General features: G+C 51.2%; 11 protein-coding genes across 11 annotated transcripts; 4 read left to right on the top strand and 7 right to left on the bottom strand.

Moving 5' to 3' along the window:
- Positions 1-169: 169 nt before the first annotated feature.
- On the bottom strand, positions 170-2,474 carry ASPVEDRAFT_39592 (chaperonin-containing T-complex subunit CCT4). The gene is made up of 7 exons (XM_040811957.1): positions 2,331-2,474; positions 2,226-2,277; positions 2,153-2,175; positions 2,071-2,100; positions 1,990-2,019; positions 1,359-1,931; positions 170-1,302 (listed from the first exon to the last, which is right to left on the bottom strand). Exons 1-7 carry the CDS (start codon positions 2,376-2,378, stop codon positions 448-450), a joined length of 1,611 nt encoding a protein of 536 aa, XP_040665942.1. The 5' UTR covers positions 2,379-2,474; the 3' UTR covers positions 170-447.
- Positions 2,475-2,757: 283 nt separating this feature from the next.
- rpt1 (proteasome regulatory particle base subunit RPT1) lies at positions 2,758-4,280 on the top strand (the record flags this gene model as incomplete). The annotated part of the gene is made up of 4 exons (XM_040817085.1): positions 2,758-2,852; positions 2,932-3,046; positions 3,116-3,345; positions 3,401-4,280. The coding sequence occupies 4 exons, from the start codon at positions 2,758-2,760 to the stop codon at positions 4,278-4,280; spliced, it is 1,320 nt and encodes a 439-aa protein (XP_040665943.1).
- Positions 4,281-4,963: 683 nt separating this feature from the next.
- ASPVEDRAFT_188926 (succinate dehydrogenase [ubiquinone] flavoprotein subunit) lies at positions 4,964-7,282 on the top strand (the record flags this gene model as incomplete). The annotated part of the gene is made up of 6 exons (XM_040809038.1): positions 4,964-5,064; positions 5,129-5,183; positions 5,251-5,324; positions 5,389-5,552; positions 5,615-7,003; positions 7,063-7,282. Exons 1-6 carry the CDS (start codon positions 5,023-5,025, stop codon positions 7,280-7,282), a joined length of 1,944 nt encoding a protein of 647 aa, XP_040665944.1. The 5' UTR covers positions 4,964-5,022.
- Positions 7,283-8,186: 904 nt separating this feature from the next.
- Positions 8,187-8,603, bottom strand: ASPVEDRAFT_81763 (uncharacterized protein; the record flags this gene model as incomplete). The annotated part of the gene is made up of 1 exon (XM_040817086.1): positions 8,187-8,603. The coding sequence occupies one exon, from the start codon at positions 8,601-8,603 to the stop codon at positions 8,187-8,189; it is 417 nt and encodes a 138-aa protein (XP_040665945.1).
- Positions 8,604-8,805: 202 nt separating this feature from the next.
- On the top strand, positions 8,806-9,586 carry ASPVEDRAFT_81764 (uncharacterized protein; the record flags this gene model as incomplete). Its single annotated transcript, XM_040817087.1, has 2 exons — positions 8,806-9,486; positions 9,533-9,586. 2 exons carry the CDS (start codon positions 8,806-8,808, stop codon positions 9,584-9,586), a joined length of 735 nt encoding a protein of 244 aa, XP_040665946.1.
- Positions 9,587-10,113: 527 nt separating this feature from the next.
- On the bottom strand, positions 10,114-11,951 carry ASPVEDRAFT_39598 (argininosuccinate lyase ARG4). The gene is made up of 3 exons (XM_040811958.1): positions 11,743-11,951; positions 10,847-11,677; positions 10,114-10,782 (listed from the first exon to the last, which is right to left on the bottom strand). The coding sequence occupies exons 1-3, from the start codon at positions 11,795-11,797 to the stop codon at positions 10,274-10,276; spliced, it is 1,395 nt and encodes a 464-aa protein (XP_040665947.1). The 5' UTR covers positions 11,798-11,951; the 3' UTR covers positions 10,114-10,273.
- Positions 11,952-13,324: 1,373 nt separating this feature from the next.
- ASPVEDRAFT_551456 (uncharacterized protein) lies at positions 13,325-13,975 on the bottom strand. Its single transcript, XM_040815031.1, has one exon. It carries the CDS (start codon positions 13,808-13,810, stop codon positions 13,475-13,477), a length of 336 nt encoding a protein of 111 aa, XP_040665948.1. The 5' UTR covers positions 13,811-13,975; the 3' UTR covers positions 13,325-13,474.
- A 164-nt stretch (positions 13,976-14,139) lies between these two features.
- Positions 14,140-14,972, bottom strand: ASPVEDRAFT_26939 (uncharacterized protein; the record flags this gene model as incomplete). Its single annotated transcript, XM_040809963.1, has 2 exons — positions 14,140-14,786; positions 14,876-14,972. 2 exons carry the CDS (start codon positions 14,970-14,972, stop codon positions 14,140-14,142), a joined length of 744 nt encoding a protein of 247 aa, XP_040665949.1.
- A 2,264-nt stretch (positions 14,973-17,236) lies between these two features.
- On the top strand, positions 17,237-17,731 carry ASPVEDRAFT_81767 (uncharacterized protein; the record flags this gene model as incomplete). Its single annotated transcript, XM_040817088.1, has 2 exons — positions 17,237-17,552; positions 17,649-17,731. The coding sequence occupies 2 exons, from the start codon at positions 17,237-17,239 to the stop codon at positions 17,729-17,731; spliced, it is 399 nt and encodes a 132-aa protein (XP_040665950.1).
- Positions 17,732-20,686: 2,955 nt separating this feature from the next.
- atfA (bZIP transcription factor atfA) lies at positions 20,687-22,453 on the bottom strand (the record flags this gene model as incomplete). The annotated part of the gene is made up of 3 exons (XM_040806426.1): positions 20,687-20,906; positions 20,977-22,120; positions 22,348-22,453. 3 exons carry the CDS (start codon positions 22,451-22,453, stop codon positions 20,687-20,689), a joined length of 1,470 nt encoding a protein of 489 aa, XP_040665951.1.
- A 1,923-nt stretch (positions 22,454-24,376) lies between these two features.
- On the bottom strand, positions 24,377-25,740 carry ASPVEDRAFT_552211 (hydroxyisourate hydrolase). The gene is made up of 2 exons (XM_040815038.1): positions 24,551-25,740; positions 24,377-24,496 (listed from the first exon to the last, which is right to left on the bottom strand). Exon 1 carries the CDS (start codon positions 25,387-25,389, stop codon positions 24,775-24,777), a length of 615 nt encoding a protein of 204 aa, XP_040665952.1. The 5' UTR covers positions 25,390-25,740; the 3' UTR covers positions 24,377-24,496; positions 24,551-24,774.
- Between the last annotated feature and the right edge of the window lie 224 nt (positions 25,741-25,964).

The following is a 25,964-nucleotide window of genomic DNA, read 5'->3' on the forward strand; positions in this document are numbered from 1 at the left end:
GTCATAGACGCACTGCCAGTTTTTTCTCAATGCGGATAAAGTGTGCCATGGGCAGTGCTGGCTTTTACGCTTCTCGAGTCTCGACACTACTCTTCGAGGCAGTGAAAAACATACCTGGACAGCTCATGGTTAGCCCAACGTCAGCCTGAAAAACACAATTGAGAATTTCCACGAAATGAAGCTTTTAACTTTGGTAGCTACAAATAAAACTAAACTCAGATAAACTCTCTGCCTTGTCTAAATAGAAATAGACTGTCCTCCACCAACCCCAATCCATGGTAACTAAGTTACAGAGTATCATGGATACGAAGGCGCAGAATTATCAAGAACTATTTGGTATTGCATACAGCAACAATAAAGATATGTTGATTTTGAGTATATTACTACGTGTCATGATAACATGTTCACTTTTCTATATGATCCAACCTCCTAGGCAGCGATCATCGCTTACCTCGACAGCGCAATGTCATCAATTCTCATAATCATCTTCACCGTCTCCGCCGCAAGCTCAATTGCACTGGTGCTCACAAGCAGGGGCTGCAGGATGTTCTCCTCGGTGATGTCGTCCTTCACGCCACCGCTGCGGATGCTGACTCCAGCGTTGTGCTGGCCCTGAGCGTGACGGTGTCGGAGCTCTGTGACAACCTTGATAGAGTTGAGACCAGCGTTCTCGGCGAGCGTCGTAGGAATGACCTCCATGGCGTCCGCGAAGGCCTTCCAGCAGATGGACTCTGTGCCGGTGATTTCACGGGAGCGCTTGGCAAGGAGATTGGCAACTTCGATTTCCGGAGCACCACCACCGGCGATGAGGGCGCGCTTCTTGACCAAGCAACGAATGACACACAGAGCGTCGTGAAGAGAGCGCTCGGCTTCGTCGAGGATGAGGTTGTTGGCGCCGCGGGCGACGATGGACACGGTCTGGTTGGTCGCAGTTGCGGGGGCCTTGATGCCGGTGATCTTGACATAGCGAGCACCAGACGACTGGACCTCTTCTACGAGGTCAGCGGTGCCGAGCTTGTCTTCTGTGAAGGAGTCGACGTTGGCGACGGGCTTGCAGCCCAAGCTCTTGCACAGGAACTCAACCTCGTCACGTTCAATGTCCTTGATGGCGAGAATCTTGAGGCGGGAAAGGAAGTGGAGTGAGAGGTCGTTCACAGCATCACGGAGAATGGACTTCTGGATCAGAAGGACGTTACACTTTGTCTTCTGGATCTTCTTGACCATGTTGAGCAGGTACTGGCGCTCCTCCTTCAGAATCTTGTCCATCTGGCGGTAGTCGTTCACAACAATCTGGTTTTCCATCTGATAAAAACGTCAGTAAGTGCATTACACAGTATCCGCGATATCAAGAAACGTACATCAGGCTTGGGCGGGCTGAGCTGGAACTGGATCAATCCTATCCGGGCCTTCTCAATTCTTGTGGGACCACCGCTGCTCTTGATAACCCCCTGGTTCAGGACCAGGCCATCAACCATCGCACTGTCCTCAATTGTTCCGCCAACCTTCTTGACAATTCTAATGTTCCTGAGGTCCACGTTCTCTGCCGTCTTAGGGTCAACCACCTTCAGCACGGAGTCCACGGCCATCGGTCCGAGAAGGCTGGAGTGCTGTGACACAATCTTGGAAGAAAGCGAGGTCGAGGCGGCTTGTAGGAGGGTGGCACGGTCCATCAGGTTGATCGGGCGGGACATGTTGTGAAGTATCTCAACAGCCGCAGCGGCGGCTCTCTGGAAGGACTCGGAGATCACAGTTGGGTGAATACCCTTTCCAAGCAGACGCTCAGCAGCAGCCAGCAGACTTCCGGCAATCACAACAACCGATGTCGTTCCATCTCCAGCCTCAACATCCTGGGCAGCACTGAGGTCGACTAGCATACGGGCAGCGGGGTGCATAACGCTCATATCTCTCAACATCGTGTTTCCATCGTTGGTCTGCGGGGGGTAAGCGGTTAGTGCCTTGTATCTCGGAGTGTCAGGCAGGCATTCGTACGATAATTGTGTTTCCTTTGGGCGTTTGGATCTGTATTTAAATTAGTGGCTGAATCGATCGGAATGAAAGTCTGATGCCTACCATCTTGTCCATACCCCTGGGTCCCAATGACTGTATAACGAATTAGCCCCTCATCCCGATACTTCCATCATTGCACGCGTACCGTTCTAATTGCATCGGAAACAGCTGCATCTCATTAGCATGGTAATTTATTTTCAGGATCACGCATAACGCACCTCTAGCAGCGAGAATGTTGGATGCCCGCACGGCGACAGGCTTCTCCTTGTCCTGCAAGATATCAGTTTCGGCCCACAGTAAATTCCCCTCCGCAATAGACGCACCTTGAAGGAGGTGCTGCTAGGAGCAGCTGGGGGAGCAGCGGAAGCCATATTGTGGGAAGCTATGATGCAGACACCGCAGCCTATGAAGACAAGAGAAGAAAGAAAAGGGGGGTGGTTGAGACGGAGAACAGAACTGGTCCAAAGGCGGCTCTCGAAATTCTTCCAGGCTGCGGGTTTGCACTTTGAGCGGTGTTGCGCTCTGGGGCTTGGCGCCCACTAGCGTCAACAGCTCAAGCTGGGACCGTCGGACAGACTGAACAGCTCTCGACGACATCACCTCTCTTCCATCTCTCACTCTCGCACCATATCCATCTCGTTTTCTTCGTTTCCCTTCTCACGACCCCTCTATCCGTTGACACTTGTACATTATTCCATCTCCGACTGTTGTTTCGCCTCTAGACCAGCTGTTTAGCCACATCCTCTCACCATGCCTTCCGCCACGGGAGACAACTGGGAGAAGTACAAGAAGAACTTTGCTGATGAGGAAGAGCCCGAGAAGAAGATTACTCCCCTTACAGATGAGTATGTCGCTTGCTATCACCCTTATCGCCCCAAGCGCCGCGGTCGCTGCGCTGTGATGCCAGTTGCTGACGAACCGCAGGGACATCCAAGTACTCAAGACCTACGGCGCGGCTCCGTACGCGAACGCATTAAAAAATCTAGAGAAGCAAATTAAGGACAGACAAGCAAGCGTGAACGAGAAGATTGGCGTCAAGGTAAGACCTGACTTTCTCCAACAACATCCGCGTCGCCGCAAGGAAAAGGAAGGGAGCTGACGTGCTTAGGAATCTGACACCGGTCTTGCACCTCCACATCTTTGGGATGTTGCCGCAGACAGGCAACGTATGGCGGAGGAGCAGCCACTTCAGGTGGCTCGCTGCACAAAGATCATCCAAGATGAGAAGGACCAAGACAAAAGCAAATATGTCATCAACGTCAAGCAGATCGCCAAGTTTGTGGTCAACTTAGGGGAGCGAGTGAGTCCTACAGATATCGAAGAGGGCATGAGAGTAGGGTATGTTTGTATCTTTATTAGATGGATTCCTCTTTTAACTGACTGTTTTTTTCAGTGTCGACCGAAACAAGTACCAGATTATGTTGCCACTCCCACCTAAGATCGACCCAAGCGTTACAATGATGACAGTCGAAGATAAACCTGATGTCACATACGGAGACGTTGGAGGTTGCAAGGAACAAATTGAGAAGCTACGAGAAGTCGTTGAAATGCCACTATTGTCGCCCGAGCGTTTCGTCAACCTAGGTATCGATCCACCAAAGGGTGCCCTTCTCTACGGTCCCCCCGGTACTGGAAAGACCCTCTGCGCGCGAGCTGTCGCCAACAGAACCGACGCAACCTTCATTCGTGTCATCGGTAGTGAGCTTGTCCAAAAGTACGTCGGTGAGGGAGCCCGCATGGTTCGCGAGCTCTTCGAGATGGCCCGAACCAAGAAGGCCTGCATCATCTTCTTCGACGAAATTGATGCAGTTGGTGGAGCCCGTTTCGACGACGGTGCAGGCGGTGATAACGAAGTTCAGCGTACTATGCTTGAACTTATCACACAGCTAGATGGTTTCGATGCTCGAGGTAACATCAAAGTTATGTTCGCGACCAACCGACCGTCAACACTCGATCCCGCTCTGATGCGTCCCGGCCGTATCGACCGTAAAATCGAGTTCTCTCTCCCCGACGTCGAGGGTCGCGCTAATATCCTCCGTATTCACGCCAAGAGCATGTCCGTGGAGCGCGATATCCGATGGGAGCTCATCTCTCGACTCTGCCCCAACGCAACAGGTGCGGAGCTTCGCAGTGTTGCAACAGAGGCCGGCATGTTCGCCATCCGTGCTCGACGGAAGGTCGCGACGGAGAAGGACTTCTTGGCGGCCGTGGATAAGGTTATCAAGGGTAACCTGAAGTTCAACTCGACAGCGACGTACATGCAGTATAATTAGATGGATGCTTGCTGGGGTTTCTGTCGTTGCATCTTTGGGATTACATTGCATGGGCTGGACGTGTATGTTATGATCAATTTAGCTAGGGATTCAGTCCACGATGGTTTCGATAGTCATTGGTCCTCGACAGTAAACGTTTGTGTAGACTTTATTGCCGTTCTATCTCGGCTTGATCTCCCGAATAGTATCACATGACTGCTATCACGGCTCATCTCGGCTTTTCGAAGAGCACAAGAACAACCAGCGGCCGACTACAGTCGCAGAAAAGCCAGCCCCGTAAACAGTGTTTACGTGCCATTTCGGTCATACAATACCCGAATTGCCCTACCCCAGGTAATCACAACCCCATCACCACCCCCCTAGACCCCGGAATTTCTCTCTTTAAATGTATAGCCGGGATAAAGGAAGACCGGCCCACGTGCCCAGCAGCGACCGCGGCCAATGACAGTCTCCCGGCTGCCCGAGGTGATTACCACTAGACATAATCTAATTGGCCGGCTCGGCCCCGGTCCTCCCCGTCGGCAAGTGAAATGCCATGATTAGGTCAGCCGAACTTCCGCTCTTCGCGGATCCAGCAAAAGTGTACCGGGAGCTTTGCAAGTTCACTTCACTTGCACTCCCTCGTTGCTGCTGCTGCGCTAATTGACATCCCTCTCCCCTCCTCCGCCGTCCCTGGTCTGTCTTTTGTTAGGGAAGTGCTAGGTTTCTTTTTTCGTTTTTTTTCTTCGTGCGGTTTGACACCATGAGCTCCCTAGGCTTGCGGAGCTTGGCTCCCGCCTCGAAGGTTGGTTTATTCGATTTGAATATTCGGCTGTGCGAATTGAGGCTAATTAAGATGTTGGGGACAGATCTCCCGTGCTTTGAGGGATCAAAGACGTCTATTTTCATCCTCCCGACCTGCAGGTATGCATTGAAGCTCGAGACAAGACAGAATTGCGGTTTCGCCTGTTGCTAACACGCCCTTGCGCAGCCCGCATCTTCGGCAGCAATCCTCTGCGCGCTAAGGCCGCTGAAGGCTACATCTCAGATAAATACCCGGTCATTGTAAGTAATTGGACTCATTGGTAGTCACAGGAGTCGCGGGGGAATTGGTTCTGATTGTGTATAGGACCACGAGTACGATGCCGTCGTCGTCGGTGCTGGTGGTGCCGGTCTGCGTGCCGCCTTCGGTCTTGCTGAAGCTGGATTCAACACTGCCTGTGTCTCGAAGCTTTTCCCTACTCGATCTCACACTGTCGCTGCTCAGGGTGGTATCAATGCCGCCCTTGGAAAGTAGGTGTTTCAACTGCTTATCAAATTGTCTCCTATCGCATCGCGCTAATATCTGCCGATAGCATGCACCCCGACGACTGGAGATGGCACATGTATGACACCGTGAAGGGTTCCGATTGGCTTGGTGACCAGGATGCTATCCACTACATGACGAGAGAGGCCCCTGCTAGTGTTCGTGAGCTCGAGGGTTACGGTTGCCCCTTCTCCCGTACCGAGGAAGGTCTCATCTACCAGCGTGCTTTCGGTGGTCAATCGAAGGAATTCGGCAAGGGAGGACAGGCCTACCGTTGCTGCGCCGTCGCTGATCGTACCGGTCACGCTCTTCTGCACACTCTCTATGGACAGTCTCTGAGCCACAACACGAACTACTTCATTGAGTACTTTGCTATGGATCTGCTGATGGAGAACGGCGAGTGCCGCGGTATCATTGCTTACAACCAGGAGGATGGAACTATCCACCGCTTCAAGGCTCACCACACTGTTCTGGCCACTGGTGGATACGGGCGTGCCTACTTTAGTTGTACCTCTGCCCACACCTGTACCGGTGACGGTATGGCCATGGTTGCCCGTGCTGGTCTTCCTAACCAGGATCTGGAGTTCGTCCAGTTCCACCCCACTGGTATCTACGGTGCCGGATGTCTAATCACAGAGGGTGCTCGTGGTGAGGGTGGTTACCTACTCAACTCCGAGGGTGAACGTTTCATGGAACGTTACGCTCCTACCGCCAAGGATCTTGCTTCCCGTGATGTCGTCTCTCGTTCCATGACCATGGAAATCCGTGACGGCCGTGGTGTCGGTCCCGAGAAGGACCACATCTACCTCCAGCTGAGCCACTTGCCCGCTGAGCTCCTTCACGAGCGTCTCCCCGGTATCTCCGAGACCGCCTCCATTTTCTCTGGTGTCGATGTTACCAAGCAGCCCATTCCCGTCCTGCCCACCGTCCACTACAACATGGGTGGTATTCCCACCAAGTTCTCCGGTGAGGTCCTGACTGTGGATGAGGCCGGTAACGACCAGGTTGTGCCTGGCCTGTATGCTTGCGGTGAAGCCGCCTGTGTCTCCGTCCACGGTGCTAACCGTCTCGGTGCCAACTCTCTTCTGGATCTGGTCGTCTTCGGTCGTGCCGTTTCTCACCGTGTCCGTGAAATCGCCTCCCCTGGCAAGCCCCACGCCGAGCTGGCCTCTGATGCCGGTGCCGAATCCATCAAGGATCTCGACTTCGTCCGTACCGCTGAGGGTCCCAAGTCCACCTTCGACATCCGTAACGCCATGCAAAAGACCATGCAGACTGATGTCTCCGTTTTCCGTACACAAGAAAGTTTGGATGAGGGTGTTGAGAAGATCACCAAGGTTGACGGGACCTTCGACCAGGTCGGCACCAAGGACCGTAGCATGATCTGGAACTCCGACCTTGTTGAGACTCTTGAACTCCGTAACCTGTTGACTTGCGCGTAAGTATTCCTTTCAAGAAAGGGTTAAAAAAGAAGTTGATGACTAACAAACACCGCAGCTCTCAAACTGCTGTTGCCGCCGCCAACCGTAAGGAATCCCGTGGTGCTCACGCCCGTGAGGACTTCCCCGAGCGTGACGACGAGAACTGGATGAAGCACACCCTCACGTGGCAGAAGACGCCTCACGGCAAGGTCGACCTTGGCTACCGTAGAGTCGTCGACACGACCCTGGACGAGAAGGAGTGCAAGCCTGTTCCTCCCTTCAAGCGTGTTTACTAAGCACGTTCAGTGTCTTTACCAATCGTTCACCAGATCCAATGCCGCGTTATTGCTGATAGAGATCTGGCTTCAGGTTGTTTCTTGGGAGGCGGGATTGGAGTAGACTTTCAACTCGAAGGAAAAGAAGCGTCATGAAAATTCGAACGGAATAATTTCCTTTGTCTTTATATGTGTATATCCATTGTTTATCTTCAAGGCGATGAGTTGGGAGTACTCACGTTCTATTGTTTTTTATAGCCCTTTTGTTAGCTTATACAACGGAGTTTTCTTTGCTTGAGCCCTCGATGAGGAACGTACCTTGCCAATCCGCTCATAACGATGGTCGCTTCAAACGCCCGTTAGCTTGGTTTTTGGTTGGCAAAAGAGACTAAAGGCTGACAACCCGGTCTGGTGGACCTCGTGGTTCTTTGTCTGTACAAAGGGCCAGCCCCCTCGCAACGTGCTTGAAAATCATCAGAAAGGAAGGCCATGAAAAGGTGTGGTTACCATCGGCGACCGCATCAAGGATAGCCGTGCTCGAGTGTTTCCAATTCATTCCAGAACCCTGATCGTCTCGCGTTGAACAGTCTTTGCCCACCAATAAAGGAATGGATGCCAACCAACCTTGACGACATCGCCTAAAATACGCTGAAAGGATGTCTGGGCTCGTGATACCCCCCGTTGAAGGACCAACGTCAGTTATCCGTGGGACTGTTCATTGAAGTAGTTGGTTCGCAGATATGACATCTTCATATGTCTGGATCTCACTCCTCGCACAACATTTTCTCCATCGTTCTGATTCTGTACTCGAATGCTGAGCCGGCCTCATGCGTTAAACGCACTCGTTAAATCGCTCTTTTGCTAGCGTTTTTCTTTTCTTCTTTTTTGTAAGACACTGCATTTTAATGGAGGAAATAGTGGCTCGTCAGGATACGGCGTGTGCACCCAGCACAGAGTGGTATGTCTGCTCAGGTGGATTCCGAGGTTGCTGCTCCGTTGATCCCTGTGGCTCAGGATGTCCGGATTCGAAAGGTGACAAGTCGCTTTCGACGGAGCCAGAGAACACTAAAGAGACGATATCGGTGACAACGGTCACGGCGACCGCCACGTCGAAGACAAGCACGAAGACCACAAGGACGACGAAGACGACAGCATCATCAACAACAGAGGCCAAGCCGACGACAACAACGGATAGCACTCTCACCAGCAGTGTCGACAGTGAACAAACGACTACCACGTCTGCTACCTCCATAACAGAATCTCCCGATTCCCAATCTACCTCAATCGGGACCACCTCGTCTTCCAGCCAGGGCCACACCAACTCAAAAATGATTGGAGGCATTGTCGGAGGCATAATTGGCCTGTTGTTGATTCTATGTATCGTCGCATTCCTGGTGATCCGTTCGAGAAGAAAGCGTGGGAAGCGGTTCACCCTCCTTCACTGGAGATGCCCTCGGACGGAGTATACAGAGAGAAGCGTCGAAGATGGCAATGCAAACAGCACGCAAGCGGCTCAAGTGCAAGCCCAAAACCAACAAGCGTCAATGGCCGTCCGCAATATCGTCACCGGTCCACCTAATAATCAGTCACAAAGTACACCGATAGAGCAATCACCAGACATCTCGCCACTTCAAAGCAACCAAAGCCATTCACCACAAACAATCGCATCTGTCTCCTCGCCATCCACAGTAATAAATCCTAGACGTACCAGGAATTCATGCTCCAAGTCCGCAATCATCGCCCCTCCCCCAGACGCTGTACACCCGGCCTTCCGCGAGACCCAACCCCCTCCAACAGCACCATACTTACCACCCACCTCCATCCCAGAAACCACCACCATAAGTACCACAAAAACTCACCGGGACTCCACCCCCGAGCTTTTCGACACGGGTTTCTACCTCGGCCGCCTCGAACTCCCCGCCAGCTCCTCCCGCGAGCTCATCAACATCCCCTTCAACGAGCGCCAGCGCCAGCGCCAACGCCAGGACGAACAGAAGCAGATCTACCGCGCCGCAGGCCTGCCATCTCCAATAATTACGCTCGACGGAGCAATCCTATCGGCAAACTTCAACCGCTTCCCCGTTGATCCTGACTCGCACGCAATGAGCTTCATGGAGTATGACTCGACGAGTGAGCTGAAGCCGTCGTCGCAGGCGCCGCCCGGGTCACCACCACCGGTTTATCATTCTGACTGGAGACGGGGCTCGTTCCAAGTGAAAGAGAGGGTGATTGAGAAGTTTCGGAGGAGGTCAAAAATGACATGATTGTCAGAGGTATACCGTATTTTTCGGGAGGCTTTCGGCCCATGGCCGAACAAGTCGTTGAAACGAGGAAGCTGGGGATGAGAAAGATGAGATGAGACGATACGCACAAGAAGAATAAAGTAATGGGGATGGGATGCTCCTTCATTCCCACCTGCACCTTCCTTACTACCCCTCTTCCCCTCCGCCGTCTGTTCGTTCTTTCCCGACGGGAGGCCCGGGAAACTCCAGCCTCTTGGAGTCGTTCTTTCCTATTTGGGTTCCTTCGTTTTCGTCGTCTTCCACCCCAACAACCCTAATGCCCTACATCGCCGGAACGGCTTACTGGTTTTGGTGAGATTATCCAGGTTGTATTTTTCGTTGACTATCCCCGCTCTTTTTTTCTGTCCTTTTTCCTTCTGCATTGGTTAGATCGGTTGTTAGAAGGCTCTGTTGAGGTGAGCCTGGTTTTGTTTACACGATACACTTGCTGCATGCATACATGGCGCATGGCCTCCTTACTAGACTGTCACTATACTGTACCTGTTTATTTTAGTTGTTAGGTTGTTAAAGGAGAACGGGATTGGAAGAGGAATAGAAACCCGAAATGCTTCTCTTTATATGCATTAATCCATGTATCTTGTATCTCATTTTGTAGATCCTATCCATCCGATCATGATGCTCATTTTTGTATCCTTTTTTTTCCCTTCTATATATCCCTTATCCAGCGGGGTGCGAGTAGGGCAGACACGCCTACCTTAGTAGTTGTATTTTATAGGATGCTCTTAAGCACAGAGGTCTGCTCGAGAACAGCGCGCTTGCTGCAGCCACCGATGGCATCCTTCAGCTCAACCGCACGCTCATAGTCCAGGCACTCCTGGATGTCGTCGCCAAACCGGGAGTCAACGCCCTTGAGCTGGTCCAGCGACAGCTGGTCCATGGGCACGTTGTGCTTCTCAGCCAGCGCAACGACACGGCCGGAGATGTGATGGCCCTCACGGAAGGGGACGCCCTTGCGGACGAGGTAGTCGGCGAACTCAGTGGCCAGCATTTCAGGGGCTAGAGCAGCGACCATCTTCTCGGGGATGACAGTGAGGGTGGAGAGAACGCCGGTAGCGATCTGGATGCTGTCGCCGACGGTCTTGATGTGGTCGAGGAGAGGCTCGACACTCTCTTGCAGATCCTTGTTGTATGTTGTAGGCAGGCCCTTGATGGTCATCATCAGACCAGCCATGTGGCCGAAGGCGCGACCGGACTTTCCACGCAGAAGCTCCAGGCTGTCTGTTACAAGACATTCAGTTAATCATGTCATATAAATAAGGGAAACAAGCAGGCAATGACTCACCAGCGTTCTTCTTCTGGGGCATCAGCGACGAACCAGTCGAATAAGCATCCGACAGACGAACGAATCCATACTCCAAACTAGAGTAGATGATCAAGTCCTCGGCCCAGCGAGAGATCTTGAGCATGAACGAGCTACCCCATTGCATAGTCTCCATAGCAAAATCACGGTCACCGACGGCATTCATCGAGTTGTAAAGGAGACCCTCAAAGCCCAGCTCCTTAGCCATGGACTCACGGTCAATTTGGAACGGGTTTCCAGCGAGGGCACCGCAGCCAAGAGGAGAGCGGTTAACCCGGGTTGTGACCTGGCGCAGACGCTTCAGCTCGTCGGCGAACGCAGTGGCGTGCGAAAGCAGCCAGTGACTCCAGCGGACGGGTTGGGCCTTCTGCAGGTGGGTGTATCCAGGCATGAGGTAGTCAATTTCAGACTCGGCACGGGCAATGCAGACCTTGATCAGGTCGCTGAGGAAGTTATCCAGCTTCCGCAGCTCATCCCGCAGCCACAGGCGCAGGTCGGTTGCGATTTGCTCGTTGCGGGAACGGCCGGTGTGTAGCTTGCCTCCGATATCCTTGCCAATGATCTCCGATAGACGGCGCTCGTTTGCAGTGTGGATGTCCTCGTCGTTCTCCTTGGCGACGAAGGTGTTGGTGCTCCATTCCTCTGCGATCTGCTTGAATCCGCGCTCGATCTCGGAGAACTCGTGTGCGGAGAGGATGCCGGACTTTGTGTTGGCGCGGGCGAAGGCAATGGAGCCAGCGATATCCTGACGCCAGAGGATGCGGTCGTAGGGCAGGGATTCGTTGTATTGGACCATGAGGGGGTCGAGGCCCTCTGTGAATTGAATGTTTGGTTAGTTCTGGGTAGTGGGATGGAGAGCCATTGAGGGTGTAACTGACGAGTAAATCGACCTCCCCACAGCATGTTTTCAGCTACTCCTTTGGTACCGCTCATTTTGGAGGAATTGAGGTGTTTCCGAAGGGAATTGACACGAAATCAGCGCTCTGTAGTTGTTGACGAGGTTAATCTTTGTTGTCGATAAATCGAAAATGAATCATTGAGTGCGGGTGGTTGCGCTAGCCGTGTTGGGATGACTCATGTCAATCCAGTCAATCACAAGCGTTCTCTCCGGTTAACAGCGAGACCTTCAACTGCAGTATATACTACGGATGACTCCTCGTGTGGCATTCAACAGGTTATAGAGATCGGGATCCCTCATTTAGATTTTATTGGAACGCCTCGACATTTATAATTTTCTTTGTATTACTGAAGTAAACTACAATTCAATGTATATATATTTGGACAAATATATATATATATTTGTCTATTCGATAGCCATACATAGCTCAATCGCAACATCAACATCCAAGAGAACAAAGTAATAGGTTAGCAGGCACCTGATGTTCCTACGAAGTGACGAAACCCAGATGCCACCGCTCTACTAACAACGTAAACAAACCTCCAGCCAGTCACCAGTCAATAAAACTGCAACCGAGGCAACCAAGCATATCAATATGTAGCACATACCCCTTAGTCGTCTCGATCACGACATGATCCCGGCTATAGCTAGACAGGGTACGTACGGTGTAGGTGCCAGCTAGCCTAGGTGCCACGTATCCTACGCAGAGCATTGCAAAGCAAGCAATGGCAAAAGAGTAATCACCGCGACAAGCTGGAGACACCAGTGCTATCCTAGTCCAACAAAACCAACCCCTGCCCTACTCTAGGTGTCAGGATAGACACCCAGGGCAGTAGAAGTATTTGTCAACCCAGGGCGGACTAACTAGCTTGATGATCTGAGGAAGAATACGAGACGCCCCATGTCTCCGTCCGACGTCAAGGAATGTCCGAGTGTCTGAGTGACGAACAAGTGCGAGCGAGCCAGGCCGCAGGCGGCCCCATACTGATCCTCACAATCGCCCGCAACCGCAAGTGGGTTCCGGGCACCTTGTATGGAGCACAGAGGGCATCGACTGGGCTACGGAGAAGACTAACAAGTAATGACAGGTGGTGGACAGTGGGCTAGCCAAGGAGCATTACTGAAACCGGCTGACTCGCGAGTGTCACTTGCCTGTCACTTCACGGTTCAAGGCGAAAATCAGCGACCCGAGTACCTGGAAACAAAGGGCGCGTCCGCCCCACTGAGGCTTCGTGTGGGCTTCTTGTGCCGCTGTCAGATGCGGAAAAGGGGTAAAGGGGATGGATCTCATTGTGGCTGGCTGGGTCCGACGCTTCGTGAAGCGTCGGTGATCCTCGGGCATGACACTTGTCGATTGTCGATCCTCATCAGGATCCAGGATTTGAGATCGCTGGCAAGTTCAACCCGTTGAGCTGGTCAAAGGATTCACTAGAACGATTTAGATGAAACCTCAGCCTGGGCATCAATGGGAGGCTGGAGTCTGGACAGGGGATCGGGCGAAAGTCTCAGATGAGGACTTGGCCTAGCGGGATAATGGCTTCGGATTCGAAATGTCAGTCGACAGTTGACTGGTCAAATTAATTTAGGAGTGCATGAGATTTGAATCTGACAGCTGAGACACGAAGGGGCCGAAACCGATCGAGGGTTCGAATGTCGATGTTTGCGATGGAGGGATCCTGTTGTCTCATTGTCACTGTTGTTCTCCCCCTGAGTCAAGAAACCTCTCTGGGACTGAGTCTTGTGGGGTTCAAAATCGAACTGGAGAAACCATCAAGTGCAAGGACGGGGGTTGTGCTCCATGATGATGTGACAGAGTGGAAATCCCCGAATAACGTAAACATTGCAGAAATGAAAAAGAAGCTCCTGATCTGCAGCTGCATCTTCCGTTGCTCCGTTCTCTGTAGGGCTCGGGGAGACCGACTCGCAGTTGTGGCTGTGCACAAATAAGGTACATGCAGAGAAAAGATTTTCAGTTTCGTCTCGCATGGCTTTGCCCGTTTTCTGTCAACGACCTGACTCAGTCCTTTCTTTTCTTTTTTTTTTGTCATCGAATTCTCCTCTTCGGACACACGTCAGAAGAAAAATAATAATAATAATTCTCCACCTGGTATAAACTATTCGGAGTGTGGGCACGGTCCGGCATATTCTCAATGCTCACGTATTCAATTGTCTTGATTATATGGATAGGTTGAATTGGTTAAATTGCAGGATTCCATTTTCGCTAGAAATAACTCGATAATGACAGGGATTTGGGCACTGAGCCTATGCAAGTGCAAAAAGAAGGGTAAAAAAAAAAGAAAAAGATTCAGGGGAAAAGAGCGACAATGCTATAGGTCATAAATCATCAAGTCATGAGCAAACAGCTTCTTGCTTCATTTCACTCCCAAGGACTACGTGGCCCCACCATCCAATCTTCCATAGCGAGCCACTCGCTCCAATGCTTTTCGGCCTCGCAGAGCTCTTCTTCAGTTGCGTCGTGGAGTGGTCGTATGAATGGCGTTTGCTCGTCTGGCAAGATATCGTAAGCGGCCTTTGTTGATGCCCACCCGTTACTCTTTGCGGTGAATAGATAATTCATCCTCTCCTGCCTGCGGATGTTGCCGACGCCATTAGACCAGTCGGCGCCAAAAAATGCTTCGAGTATAGGTGCCGTGTCGTTTCCTGTCACGACGAGGCGGCGAATATAGTGCCGCAGCGAAATTTGCGATGAAGGGCTAGAGGCGCCAAAGCGCGCGACAGGATTGGATAGTTGCTGACAAGGGAGGCGGATGTTTATGTATGCTGCCACGGATTGCACAGGAAGCGAATGTTGCGCGTGGTCAAGGAAATGCTGTGTGCACGCTGTGTAGTACGAATACCAATCGGGCAAATGCACCTGGTAGATACTTGCGCGTTCTGGAGTTGGACCATCTGGCGCAAGAACCGGTTCGCTTGGGGCGTCTGGGCTGGAAGGTAGATCCATCGAGGAAGGACGGAACGGCTCAAGTCTGCCGAAAGCGTGTTCAGCTTCCAGATGAATGGGCTCTGTCAAAAGGGGAAATGCGCTTTAGCGACGGGTCTTGAGAGTAGAGAACCGCAGAAAAGACCCATCGAGGATGGAAGAAGCGACTTACTTGCGAATGGAGAAGGCACTGCGGCGACGAAAGAGGGATCGGGCATACCCATAGACAGAGAGGCCTCCCTTCCAGAATCGTGTACGTTCAGTGGCATTTCCGTTGTTGCGCATATGGGGAGAGATAGTCAAGAAAGGGTCGAGGCAACCCAAGAGTACTGGTAACTATGGAGAGTAGAAGAGCAGTGGAAATTGCTTCCAAGGTTGGTAAATGTGTCTTAGAGAGAAATAGCTGAATAGATTGGATGTTTTGGCTTGCGGATCTAAGGGAGGGACATGGAGGGGGAGGAGCCCTCCTTATAGCAGCTGGCAGTACATCCCCATCCCCCCAACAGGTGCAGGCCCAGCACGGTCATTCCGAAGCACGAAGTCTGGTTCCAGCGAAAAAAAGAAAGTGTAAGAAGGACCAAGAATAGAAGATCAATGGTGTAAGAACCGTCCAAGTAAGCTATATGCCGGTCCCGCCGGGGGCAGTGGAGCCCGGGGCAGGATATTCTTGCAAATCCGAGAATCTGAAGCTATCGCAGCAGCGCCTATTGAAAGATGGTGTCAAGCCACAGGTAGTTGCAGCCACAGAGAGAACCCAGCCACGGATTGTGGAGCCCTGGTTGGGCCTCGGTTCTTCGGGGTCAGCGAATATGCAGTGGCTGTGTTCGGAATGGGGCTGGTGCATCGGTGCCTGAGGCCCCAACAGCCGATCATGCCCGTGGCGCAGCACGCCCTATGGGCCCCTCTGTCGCATGGCAGGTCGCGTCGTTTGCCCGTTGAGGAACAGCGTGAGCACTGGCCAGATAGACTATTTGCTCTTAGTCGCTGCGTGGTTCCGAGAACCTGGACCGAGGACGTGCGAGCCATCGTCAATCTGATCCAATGGCCGCAGGGATTTGGAAATCATCTCGATTAGCGCATCCTCCCTTGGGTAGGAATGGATTAACTGGGGGACTGATTATGTGACTAAGGATTACGGGGTCGGTGTTGAGTCTCGAGTCTCGGCTCTTGCCCTGTTGGCGCCAATTGAGGCCTAATCTCCTCCTTGCTGATTGTGCCCGAACCTCACCGTTCTCGGACACATGATTGTTCATCTCTGTGGGAAATGAAATTATGAGACTGAGGGTGAGTGATGAAGTGCCATCATCGTCATTAATCAAATAGCCGTCGAATCTCGATCGTAGTACCAGAGTCACCGAAGACCAGGCGACTGGCGAGATCCGTGCCGAAAAAATCAATAGTGTGTGTGGGCAGGTTGTGACAGCTCTGGTCCCCAAGCTCGTAAAGCCACGGCCGCCCGCCCAAAGATCTGAGGACGATCGCAGAAAATCATGACGCATCCCCACCCACCGCGATTCTCACTTTGATTCTTGGAACCTGCTCTGATCCAACCTAGGCTAGCAGTGTAGAGATAGAGAGAGGTCAGATGAGGGGAGAGAGGGGAAGAGGGGAAGTTGCGCGTTAAGGCCTCATCACAAGCGTCATCCTACATATGCAGTCACACGGTTGTCCAAAAACGTGGAGAGAGCCTGAATTTGGAGGGGGTGGACGCAAGGGGCTCTGGGAGCAATTGCATCGTGAGTGGGAGTGCGAGGTTGAGATCGAACACTGTCGGGCACTCCGGCGGCATGAGATCAACAGAGTTACGAGTAACAAGGAGAGACCCTGTCGGCGTGGGCTGCGGTGGATCCCCAGAGTCTTGGGAACTCGGGAGCCTGCAAAGCCCAGAGTAACCCACCTAATTTGCTGGGCTGCTGCAGTGCTTGACCGCAACGCTGGTGCAGCCCTGGGCGAGCAATGGTGGCTTGGACTGCCCTGCTGCTCATCAAGTGCGACTGCATCCCGATGAGACCGAACCTCTCCGAATGGACACCTCCAAGGCGCCAACTTGGCACATTGCGCACTAGTTATCTTTAGCGAGGCACCATCCGGAGGTTAATCGACTAGTGCAGGCACTGGCGCCCCCTGATTGGTCTTGTTTGTTGACTGCGGGCTGTTGGAATGAGATGACTCTCTGCGTGGAATTCAAATCATCGGCTCGAGATTCGATCGTGGGTCCCCAATCACGATGTCACTCATGGCGCTAGAATGGCCTCGAGTAAGCGGCGGATTCCCAGATTCCCACAGATTGACAAAAAAAGAAATGTGCAGCTGATTGCAGGGTCTCCAGACCATGCGCTGGACTTCTCCACACCGACACTGTCCGTACCACCGTCGGAAAGTATAAGACCTTCAAGGTTTCTCCCGCTTGTTGACAGGAGCAGAGCCATCTTCGATTATCTCCATCTACAAGTCCTCAAAACGTCACTCGACTGTCATCTCGACTTCGATTTACTTTGCATCCTTACAGTATTCCAATCTGCACATCAACACAATGACCTACAAGTCCAACTACGAACCTTATGTGGGCTCTCCCACCACCTCAGTACCAACACCACTATCCGACCGCGCTCCGACAAGCCATAGTTTCGATACGAACGAGCTTCGACCCTCCTTAGAGCTGCTCTACCCGCTAGGAGACCTCTACCCTCACGTCGTGGCGCTGCAGTTACAATCCGAGGAAGAAAACCCATGGTCCGCAAGCAAGAACTTCACCGGATATCAAGACACCGCATACTGGGCGGAGGTTGTCTCATCACCACGATCACTACCGGAACATTTCTCGAAACGATCCTTTCGCAGGTGCAGCGGTAAGTTCATCAGCAATCCACGTTCCCCAGCCCGTCCCGTTCCTTGTGACATGTTCCTTGCCTGATATGACCGGTCTCAGCTAATGCGGAATCCAGGATCCACAAAGGCACGATTTGTTTCTAGAATCCGCCGACTTCTCAGCCGCGATGAACTACGAAAGCGCCGGTGTTTTGCTTGAAGACGAACTGTCTCAAACACGCAGTCTCCACCTGTCTTCGTTGCCTTCTTCTCAGCTCAGCCAGCCAGCCGTCTGCCGTATACCCCCATGAACTTCGCTTCTCATCTCCATTTCGACTTGCGCAATTCTTCGTTTCTCGCTTTCTGATCACCCCCTTGCATCATACATACTTGCATCACTCAACGAATGACGTTCCATTGCCTGCATCAGGCGGGCTCTTCCTGCGTGCCTGCGGACCGGAGTACCACTATACTGCCACCAGTCTACTTTCCTTTGTCACAATGATTATTATTATTATTATTATTGCACTTTGCCGTCACACCGGCATTCCAAGCTGCCTACGTCGACTGCTCTTTCATACCTCGACTGTTTCACTTTTTTGTCTAATATTTTCGGCTTCTCATTCGGCGTTTTGTTTTAGCGAGGCGTTCGTTGGGCGTTCATCGGCAAGGGACGGACGCATCGCATTGCCATGGGCATTTCGGTCATTTGATTTAATTCTTGTCAGCCTGCATTCTTCTGTTTTGTGTTTTGTATCTTAGCGAAGTTAGCACCCTGCACCACGTTTCAGAGCAGCGCATGTGTTTTGGGTTGGCGTTTCGGATCGAGTTTCTTGGAGTTAATATAGCACTTGAAATAAATTCCAATTCTTGTTGGACAATAAGCCCTCATACTCCCATCCACATTCTTACTCCTTCGTAGTGTACAGCTTGCATGGCCCTTTTCATCTAAACTGCTCCTAGGAGAGCAGAGTACGAATACTAAGCCACCTCGCTTACATTGTGATTACTCGTCATTACCTAGAGACTTGGAAACGATTCCCATCACCACCACACCGCTCCAGTCTCCAAAGTGACCAGTCCATAGATTGTAGATTAAGTTCCGTAATCACGAACCAGACTCGAGAACCCTTCTCCCGCAACCCCAAACCTACTAGCACCGACAATTAAGGTAGAAACCCAATCTAATCTCCATTCATCCCGTCTCACTCATCACCCTTCCTCTCTTGCCGTATCTACCCGTGACAAGGAACTGGGGGAAGGTTAGCCCCCTTGCTCACATTCAGTTTCAAGTCAGGCCCCCAGTTGCTGTCGCCGTATCGACGCAAGGGATGGATACGACCACGACCACGACCCCGTTCGGCTTTGACTTTCGGCTTGACTTGAACGGGGATGGTCACGAGTCGAGTCTGAGTCAAATCATACGTACGCCGTGATCTTATCATGTCGCATTCGAATCACTGCACGCTGCGTGTTTTCTGTGGGCCCTGCCAGGTTGGCGTCTTCCTCTGTCGGACTCGTTCCTTGCATACAACCCACTGTGAATACGGCTTACGGACTACGGAGTGGCAGACCGAGTCTGAGAGAGGGGAGGAAAAGCAAGAAAAGATGAGTCAATGTGACACCTCCGTCATCAGGTGCTGGATAAGGTTTGGTCCCTGGTGAGGTTGGAATCAGGTTGGGGTTCATGATGATTATGATGATTAATGGATGGATCTGCAGGTACGTGTGAGCAGCCAGTCCAGTCTGGCTGTCTGGCTTAGTCCAGGCGTTCGAACTGAAGATCTGGGTGGATAAGGATAAACTAGGTCGGGCCCGAACGGGTTCGTTGTCGTTTACCCTGATTAACCGCTAATGCTATAATAGCCTCACTATTAAATCCCGACAGAGTGACTGACTACTACTGACTATTGAGAAGTGCATGCAGCGACTGCAGAAGCAACTACAACTGCAACTGCAAACAAGTTTCAATCGGCTCACCCCCGCACTCGGCTAGTCTGGACTAGACTCTTCAGTCTCAATGATTATCGCGGGATTTTAATCAGAGCGTCATTATTTTATATCTCAGTCTGGAGTTCTGCAGGGGCAGGGTCATGATTCAATAGTCGCGGTAAACCCCAGAGTAGATCTGTGCCCTGGATGACCCGAGTGCTGTGTTAGGGAGGCTACCTGGGTCACTCTTGAGTAGACTAGAACTAGCACCTGGCCAAGTTCAACCCATCCCAAGCCCATGCATGACCCTGGGCTATGGGCCATTAATGGCATTGCAATTAATCGCTTTCGCAGCATCCCACCTGTTCAGGTTGACTCCGATACCCCACGGTCCCACCCAGCCGAATAATGACAAAGCCTCAACCCAACCCAACCCTGCTGCTAGACGAATGCATACTTATGGTAAATGGGTAAACCCAAGCTTAGCCGCTTGGGTGGTTTCAGATAGCTGCGCTACTTATGCAGGTCCAGTGCACCTAGCCACGGCTATGCTATGCTATCTTAGTTATGAGTGCTGACCTGCATAAACACACTCCCAGCTGCAGTTTTCTAACAGTCGTGTTGGAACTAAAATCAATATCAAATTCAATGGTCCCAGGATAACACCGCACTTTGCGGGGTTGCGAGAAAAAAAAAGGGGGGGGGAGAAAAAGCATTGTTTTTGCAAATATTATTCATTTGATTTGCTCGCAGGGGCCTATTTTGTGCGTGGGTCTGTCTCTCTTTGCTTTTCTTTGGGTTGCTTTTTTCGATTATTTGTGATTAAGCATCGAAGATCAAATGTTTAACCAAGCATTTGAAGCTGGAGCAAGTCCTCGATGAGCCGGTTTCCACGCTCATGATTGGAGGAGAGGATAGTAGTGTATGAAAATGGAGCGACTCAATGTCGAGTTGAGTCGGTGAAGGTGAAGATAACGTATCTCCCTCGTTTTATTGCATCTTCTCCGATTGCCCTGGCATATGTCACAACAGAGTTGGACTTGTCATAGTGGGGGAGACAATTCAAGGCGGGGTGATATGAGATATCATATAGTCCACTTCGGCTTTGTCTACAGAAGAATGCGGACTAAACTACGACACTCAGTCTTGTGGAGCACTTGGAAAGAAAGCTTTTGCTAATTGTTACACCCCGTAGCAGATACAAGTAAAACTAATAATGCAGCAGTATAAAATATTAATTCCCTCAAGTGTATGGTGGGTTTGGATTCCAAATAAGCCCCTGCGCCTGTGAAACCGGACAATCTTTGTGTGCAAGCAACAATGTCTTCAAATTTACAATTTCCTCCCGCAACTGAGTAACGGTGGTCGTGAGTGCGTCATTCTCTGAAGTGAACAGCTCAACCTTGGCTTGAAGGTTGGCAAGCCACTGCTTTTTCCGTTGTCGACATTTGAGCGCCGCAACTCTGCAAATATCATCAGCCAAGGGTTCATTATAATACTGCATGGAGAAAAAAAAAAAAAGGTAAGGCATACCTGTTTCTTTCGAGGAAGTTCTTCCTCTTCTCTTCGTCAGTCATTTTCTTCGACTCGCCTCCTTTCTTTTTCTGTGAGGGCTGCTCGTCCTCATCGTCCGATTCGCCCTCGGATGGCGATTCGGTGCTTACCGACCCGTTGTTGAGTTTCGTCCTCTTATTTGATCCCTGATTGGAATCTTCTGTCTTGCGTCTGTTTCCGGCTGTACCTGTGGCCTTTGTAGACGCGTTTCTCTTGCCTCTGCCTTTGGCAGCAGGCTTAGTCTGTTCGTTCTGCATATCTGAGCCATCGCCGCTGGCTTCCCGCGTTGTATTCGCTACGCTATTTACATTGACCGATTGACGTTGTTTGGCATTTTGGTCGCCCATGTTGGCCTGGAGAGTTTGAGGTGGTATTGCGGACTGGTTGGGGACAGCGTCAAACTGATTCGTTGTCGATTGTCCGCCTTTAGCTAGCATGAACAGCCCATTAGCAGCATCGGCTGCGTCATGGTGGCCAAACGGATCAACCGCGGCGGGCTGGGTGGTCTTCATATCCATAGTGGTTGCGGCACCTTGGGGCAGTTGGTCGTTTTCGGCAGTTGGGTTCGAAGTTGGTGCACCTCCGTTCTTCTTGGCTGCGTTCAATGCTGTACGATGAAACTCAATAGTGGAGGGAGTCGCGCCTCCGTTTTGGAGTTGGGCTATCAAAGCCTGAGAGTTGGGACTTGGTGCCGGGAACATAGAACCTCCGCCACCAGGTGTTAAGCCAGTGCGAAGCGACGATTCATTTGGTGTTGGAAAGCCTCGTCCAATACTGTCGAAGTAGTCACCCCCACCGGCAGGTCCCGCAAGCATAGCCGGACTAAGAGGACCCGAGCGCAAGGAGTTGGACCAGTTATATGCTCCCCCAGCAGAACTAGTGCCGGGCAGGGCAGGAGAGGTTATTGATGCGACAGGAGGAAGGATCGACTTTCCCGGTGTCTCGCCAGAGCCCCCACTGAATGATTGTTCAAAGGGGTTCGGCTCTAAAGAAAAAGGATTATGAACGGAGTTGAAGTAGTCAGGTGTGTCGGTAGGTGCTGATGGGTTAGGCCGTGGAGGAGGTGCTAATGAGTTTTGGGATTCGCCGTCTGGCTTTTGTTCTTTAGTATCTGATGAGGCTTCTAGAGAAGCGACACGTTAGTATACAAGAAGGGAGAGGAAGTCGCGATGAGGCGCAGCATGAAGAAGGTATAGAGATGGAGGTGGTAGATGTGCGACGTCATTAGGGGGACAATAAGGATTGTATGAGGTCATCCCGACACGACGAAGGGAACGACAACATTGAAGCCGGAAGTGTGGCACATAACCACAGATTCAACATTTGGGAACCAAATCTGGAAGAACTCACCGTTATCCATTTTGATACTGGGCTTTTTCGCATCCATTGGCGAATTATGCGCAGAATTATTAGTTGCGAGGTTCGTTGAGACTGTTGGGGCCACGGCGGCGGACATAGTCTCTCCGCGATCGGGTTGATATATTAGCTGAATAATATGGCTGCAGAAGATCCGTGGTCCCGAGAAAAAATAAAAACGAATAAAAGAGAATTAAAAAAAAAAACCCCGATAAGAAAGTATGAAAGAAAAGACCCAAGGCCGATTGGGTGGAGTGGCGAAAGGTGATTAGAAAAAAACGAAGAATCACTAAGGTAGCCAATACAAGATAGTGAAGCGAAGGGGCAGGACTGTCGACGCTTCTTGGAAGTATCGCACGGGACCGCGTCAAAGGTGAAAAAGAAATGAAAAAAAGTGACGTAGTGAGTCCAGCAAAAACAATTTAAGTGAGCAGATACAAACAATCACGCATTATCGAGTACGCGCAGTGAATGCAGTGGTTGTCCCAGAGGGCGGAAAGTCACTGGGTATGATGATGATGATGATGATGGAGAATGGAGAGGAAGGAAAGAAAAATTGTGACGTAGGTCTGGGTTGGACAGGGAGAAATGCAATAAATTTAGGGGAAAGTCTGAGGAAGAGGGGAGGCGGTCGGCTATGAGGTAAGCGGCAGAAGTCCTCGATTCCTGCAACCCTGGATTCGTACAAAAGCCCCCAGTCTGCCTGCCGGGTTGCACTCTGGGCTCTTGAGCCAAACTTCTCGAAGATCGTGGTTGTATCCAGACCCTCCAGTGTCTTCCCTACTCCGTTACCTGCTTGTCCAGACTCTGGCCTTGCCCCCGAATCTCGCACACAAGCAAGCAAGTCTTGAAAACAGAAACTGAAATTCGTGAATGAAACCCGAAAAGGGAGCAGTATCACGTTCCGATTGGCCGGAACCGAGAATCTCGAAGATTGACCTCTGTTGCTTGATGGTGGGTTCTTTGCGCCAAAATGTGGATGACGCAACCCCGAGACCAGATTACTGGATTTGTGCACACAACTCCTCGCACAAGTAAAGGGTGGGATTGATCCAAGGGATACAGAAGGTAAATGTCAGGTAAATCTGCTGGTCACAGCTCCAAACAATCCGAAACCTTGAGCCTTCCAAGATTCGTCCGATAGAGCTGGAGGAAGGGGGAATTGACTGACAGATGACTTCACCGTGACGACGACAGGAATTTTATCTGTACTTTGTGGGTCGGTCACCCTTGACCAGCCGGGTGGATAACCACTGACAGGTCGCAATGCCTGATGAATCCGCTCCAATCTCGCCACTCATTCGCCCTTTTTTGACCCCCGCTTCTGCCGTTCTGGATTTTGGCGAATCAAAGCTATGAATTCGGTTGGGGTTGGTCTGGGCGGTGAAAGCTTTCTGGCCATTCAGGGCCTGTCTGTCACCTTCTTGACTCCTTCGCGCCGTTTTCCTGTGAAATCAAACCACCCAGCCAGGATTTGATTGGGCAAGACAGGTGATGACGCAATCTCTCAAGAACTGGGAACTGGGTTGTCTGTGTCTTTGGTCACGTGAACAGGCAATGTTCGTTCTCGTTGGCGGGCAAATTATCAAACCAGTTGCCACTCAGATTCTAGACGCTTGCCGACATCTGGACGAGTGCAGTGCAGAGAAGCGCAACTGCACGAAGCAAGTCCAAATTTAGCGGCGCTGATCTGAGATTGGAGTGCCCCAGTACACATGCTCTCTCAGTCGCAAGCTACCTGCCAAACTGTTACTAACTATGATCACTGCCTTGTCATGCAAGCCTATCTTTTAGTTCTGACACGGAAAGCCACCCGGAAACTCGCATGCTCCGTGGTGCTTTTGGCTTGGCTGGCTTCGTATCAAAGTACGTAACACAACTTTCTATGAGTACTTCTACCTTGTGGGAGTAGGGTCTCGTAGAGAATTACTGGTATTCCTAGGTAGAGAAAAGGTACAATAGAAATTATTGCTACTTGACAGTACAGATCACATTATCCATGGCAAGGCGTGAACTGTAATCAGTAGGTGGTTTAGACGCCAACCGTGATATATAGTCACTTGGGAGACAGCAATATAGAACATGATGAGATATCCGAATATGGATACCAATTTTGTCTGATATCGAAATTAGTAGAGTTAAGGGAACTAAGCTGCCATGCGTTGTCTATACAAAGATCCCGCTAACGGGTCTCCACAGAAAGTCGGATATATATGTCGGTGCAGAATGCTTATACGGATTACGGTGAATTCATACTCCAAGCCCAAGGGCCCACGTACGTCATATTTTATTTTAACCTTTACACAATCGATAACAATGCGATAAGATCAATTCCAGAAAATACTTATCTATATCAAATTTGAGCCCGCCGACGTTATCAACCACCAAACTTCGGGTTCGGAACTTCCTGGTAGGTAGAAATCACGACCCGCGATAAGTCGAATAATTCCAAGGCCCCAACAGCACAGGAACATGATAATGCCTCCACCCGCCCTCGCCTTCCTTCCCACGTCCTTTAACCGTGAATTTAACCTCCACCTCGGGCCAGAAACTCTCGACGCCCTGCGCTTCATACCACGGGCCGACCTCGAATCGTACAGCCCAGTTTGTCTTGCTATCGGAGGCTGGGAGAGATGCAAGGAGGGCTGGAACACTTGGTGATGAGCCCGCGGTCGTGGGACTGGGACTCCAATTTGCTACTCTGCCATCTGCATTTGTTGTTGCGGTGAAGGTGGGGTTTTGGGCTGTGGTTTTTGAGGATGGGCTGGAGAGGAGCGTGAGCGTAACGGGGAGGTTGGCGGCAGGGGTGCCCGTTAGGGTGTTCAGCACGTGGCACGTAATCGGGTCGCGAGACATTGGGGTTGATTGTGATTGTGTTGTGCTTGTTTGTGGATTCGAGATGGAAGTAGTTGCTGCTGCTGCTGTAGACCTCGATGATGAGGAAGAAGCAAGGTGGTTCTGGTATAAGCCAAGACGGTCTGTGACTTTGCCCAGCTGGTCGCTTGATAGGGATTGATTTCCGGAGCCAAGGTCCATTAAGCAGAAGCGAGAATACCAGGAAGTTTACTGAAAGGGAGAGGGGATAAAGCAGGAGATAAAGCTACGTTGTGCTGCTTTTTGACCTCCGCTCTTCTTGTGTCGGAGGCCACCGACAAGGAGCTCTCCGGAGTATACCTTTTGGTGGGGTATTCAAGATCTCCGGCGACAGTTGATCATTTGGCTTCCAGGGGCCAATTGCAGCTAAATGTAGCGTGTATAGGTTTATCAGTACCGTAGGATCTTCTTAATCCAAGAGGTCAGGTTTAGCTTCCAGGAACCAGGTTATTCGCAAAGAGCTTTACTTGCTGGCGGGGTCCAGCGTTACAGCCTGAGGCACGAAAGGCTCCCGCACGTGTCATTTTGACAGCGGCCAAGACGCCTTGTGCGCATTTTACACATCGCTGACCGCACTGACAGTGGACAAAGCAAGAATTTCTCCTGGTTGTTTTTGTCTTGGGGCGATATAGTGCGGATTTGGGCGATAGACGCTAACTCTTCTTTCCGCTTCCTCAAGCTTCGGCCAAAACTTTTTGACCTTTGCGGGGAAGACTCAACAGCCTAGCTAGCAGAAC

The sequence above is a fragment of the Aspergillus versicolor genome, assembly GCF_001890125.1.
Source record: "Aspergillus versicolor CBS 583.65 unplaced genomic scaffold ASPVEscaffold_3, whole genome shotgun sequence".
Taxonomy (NCBI): Eukaryota; Fungi; Ascomycota; class Eurotiomycetes; order Eurotiales; family Aspergillaceae; genus Aspergillus; species Aspergillus versicolor.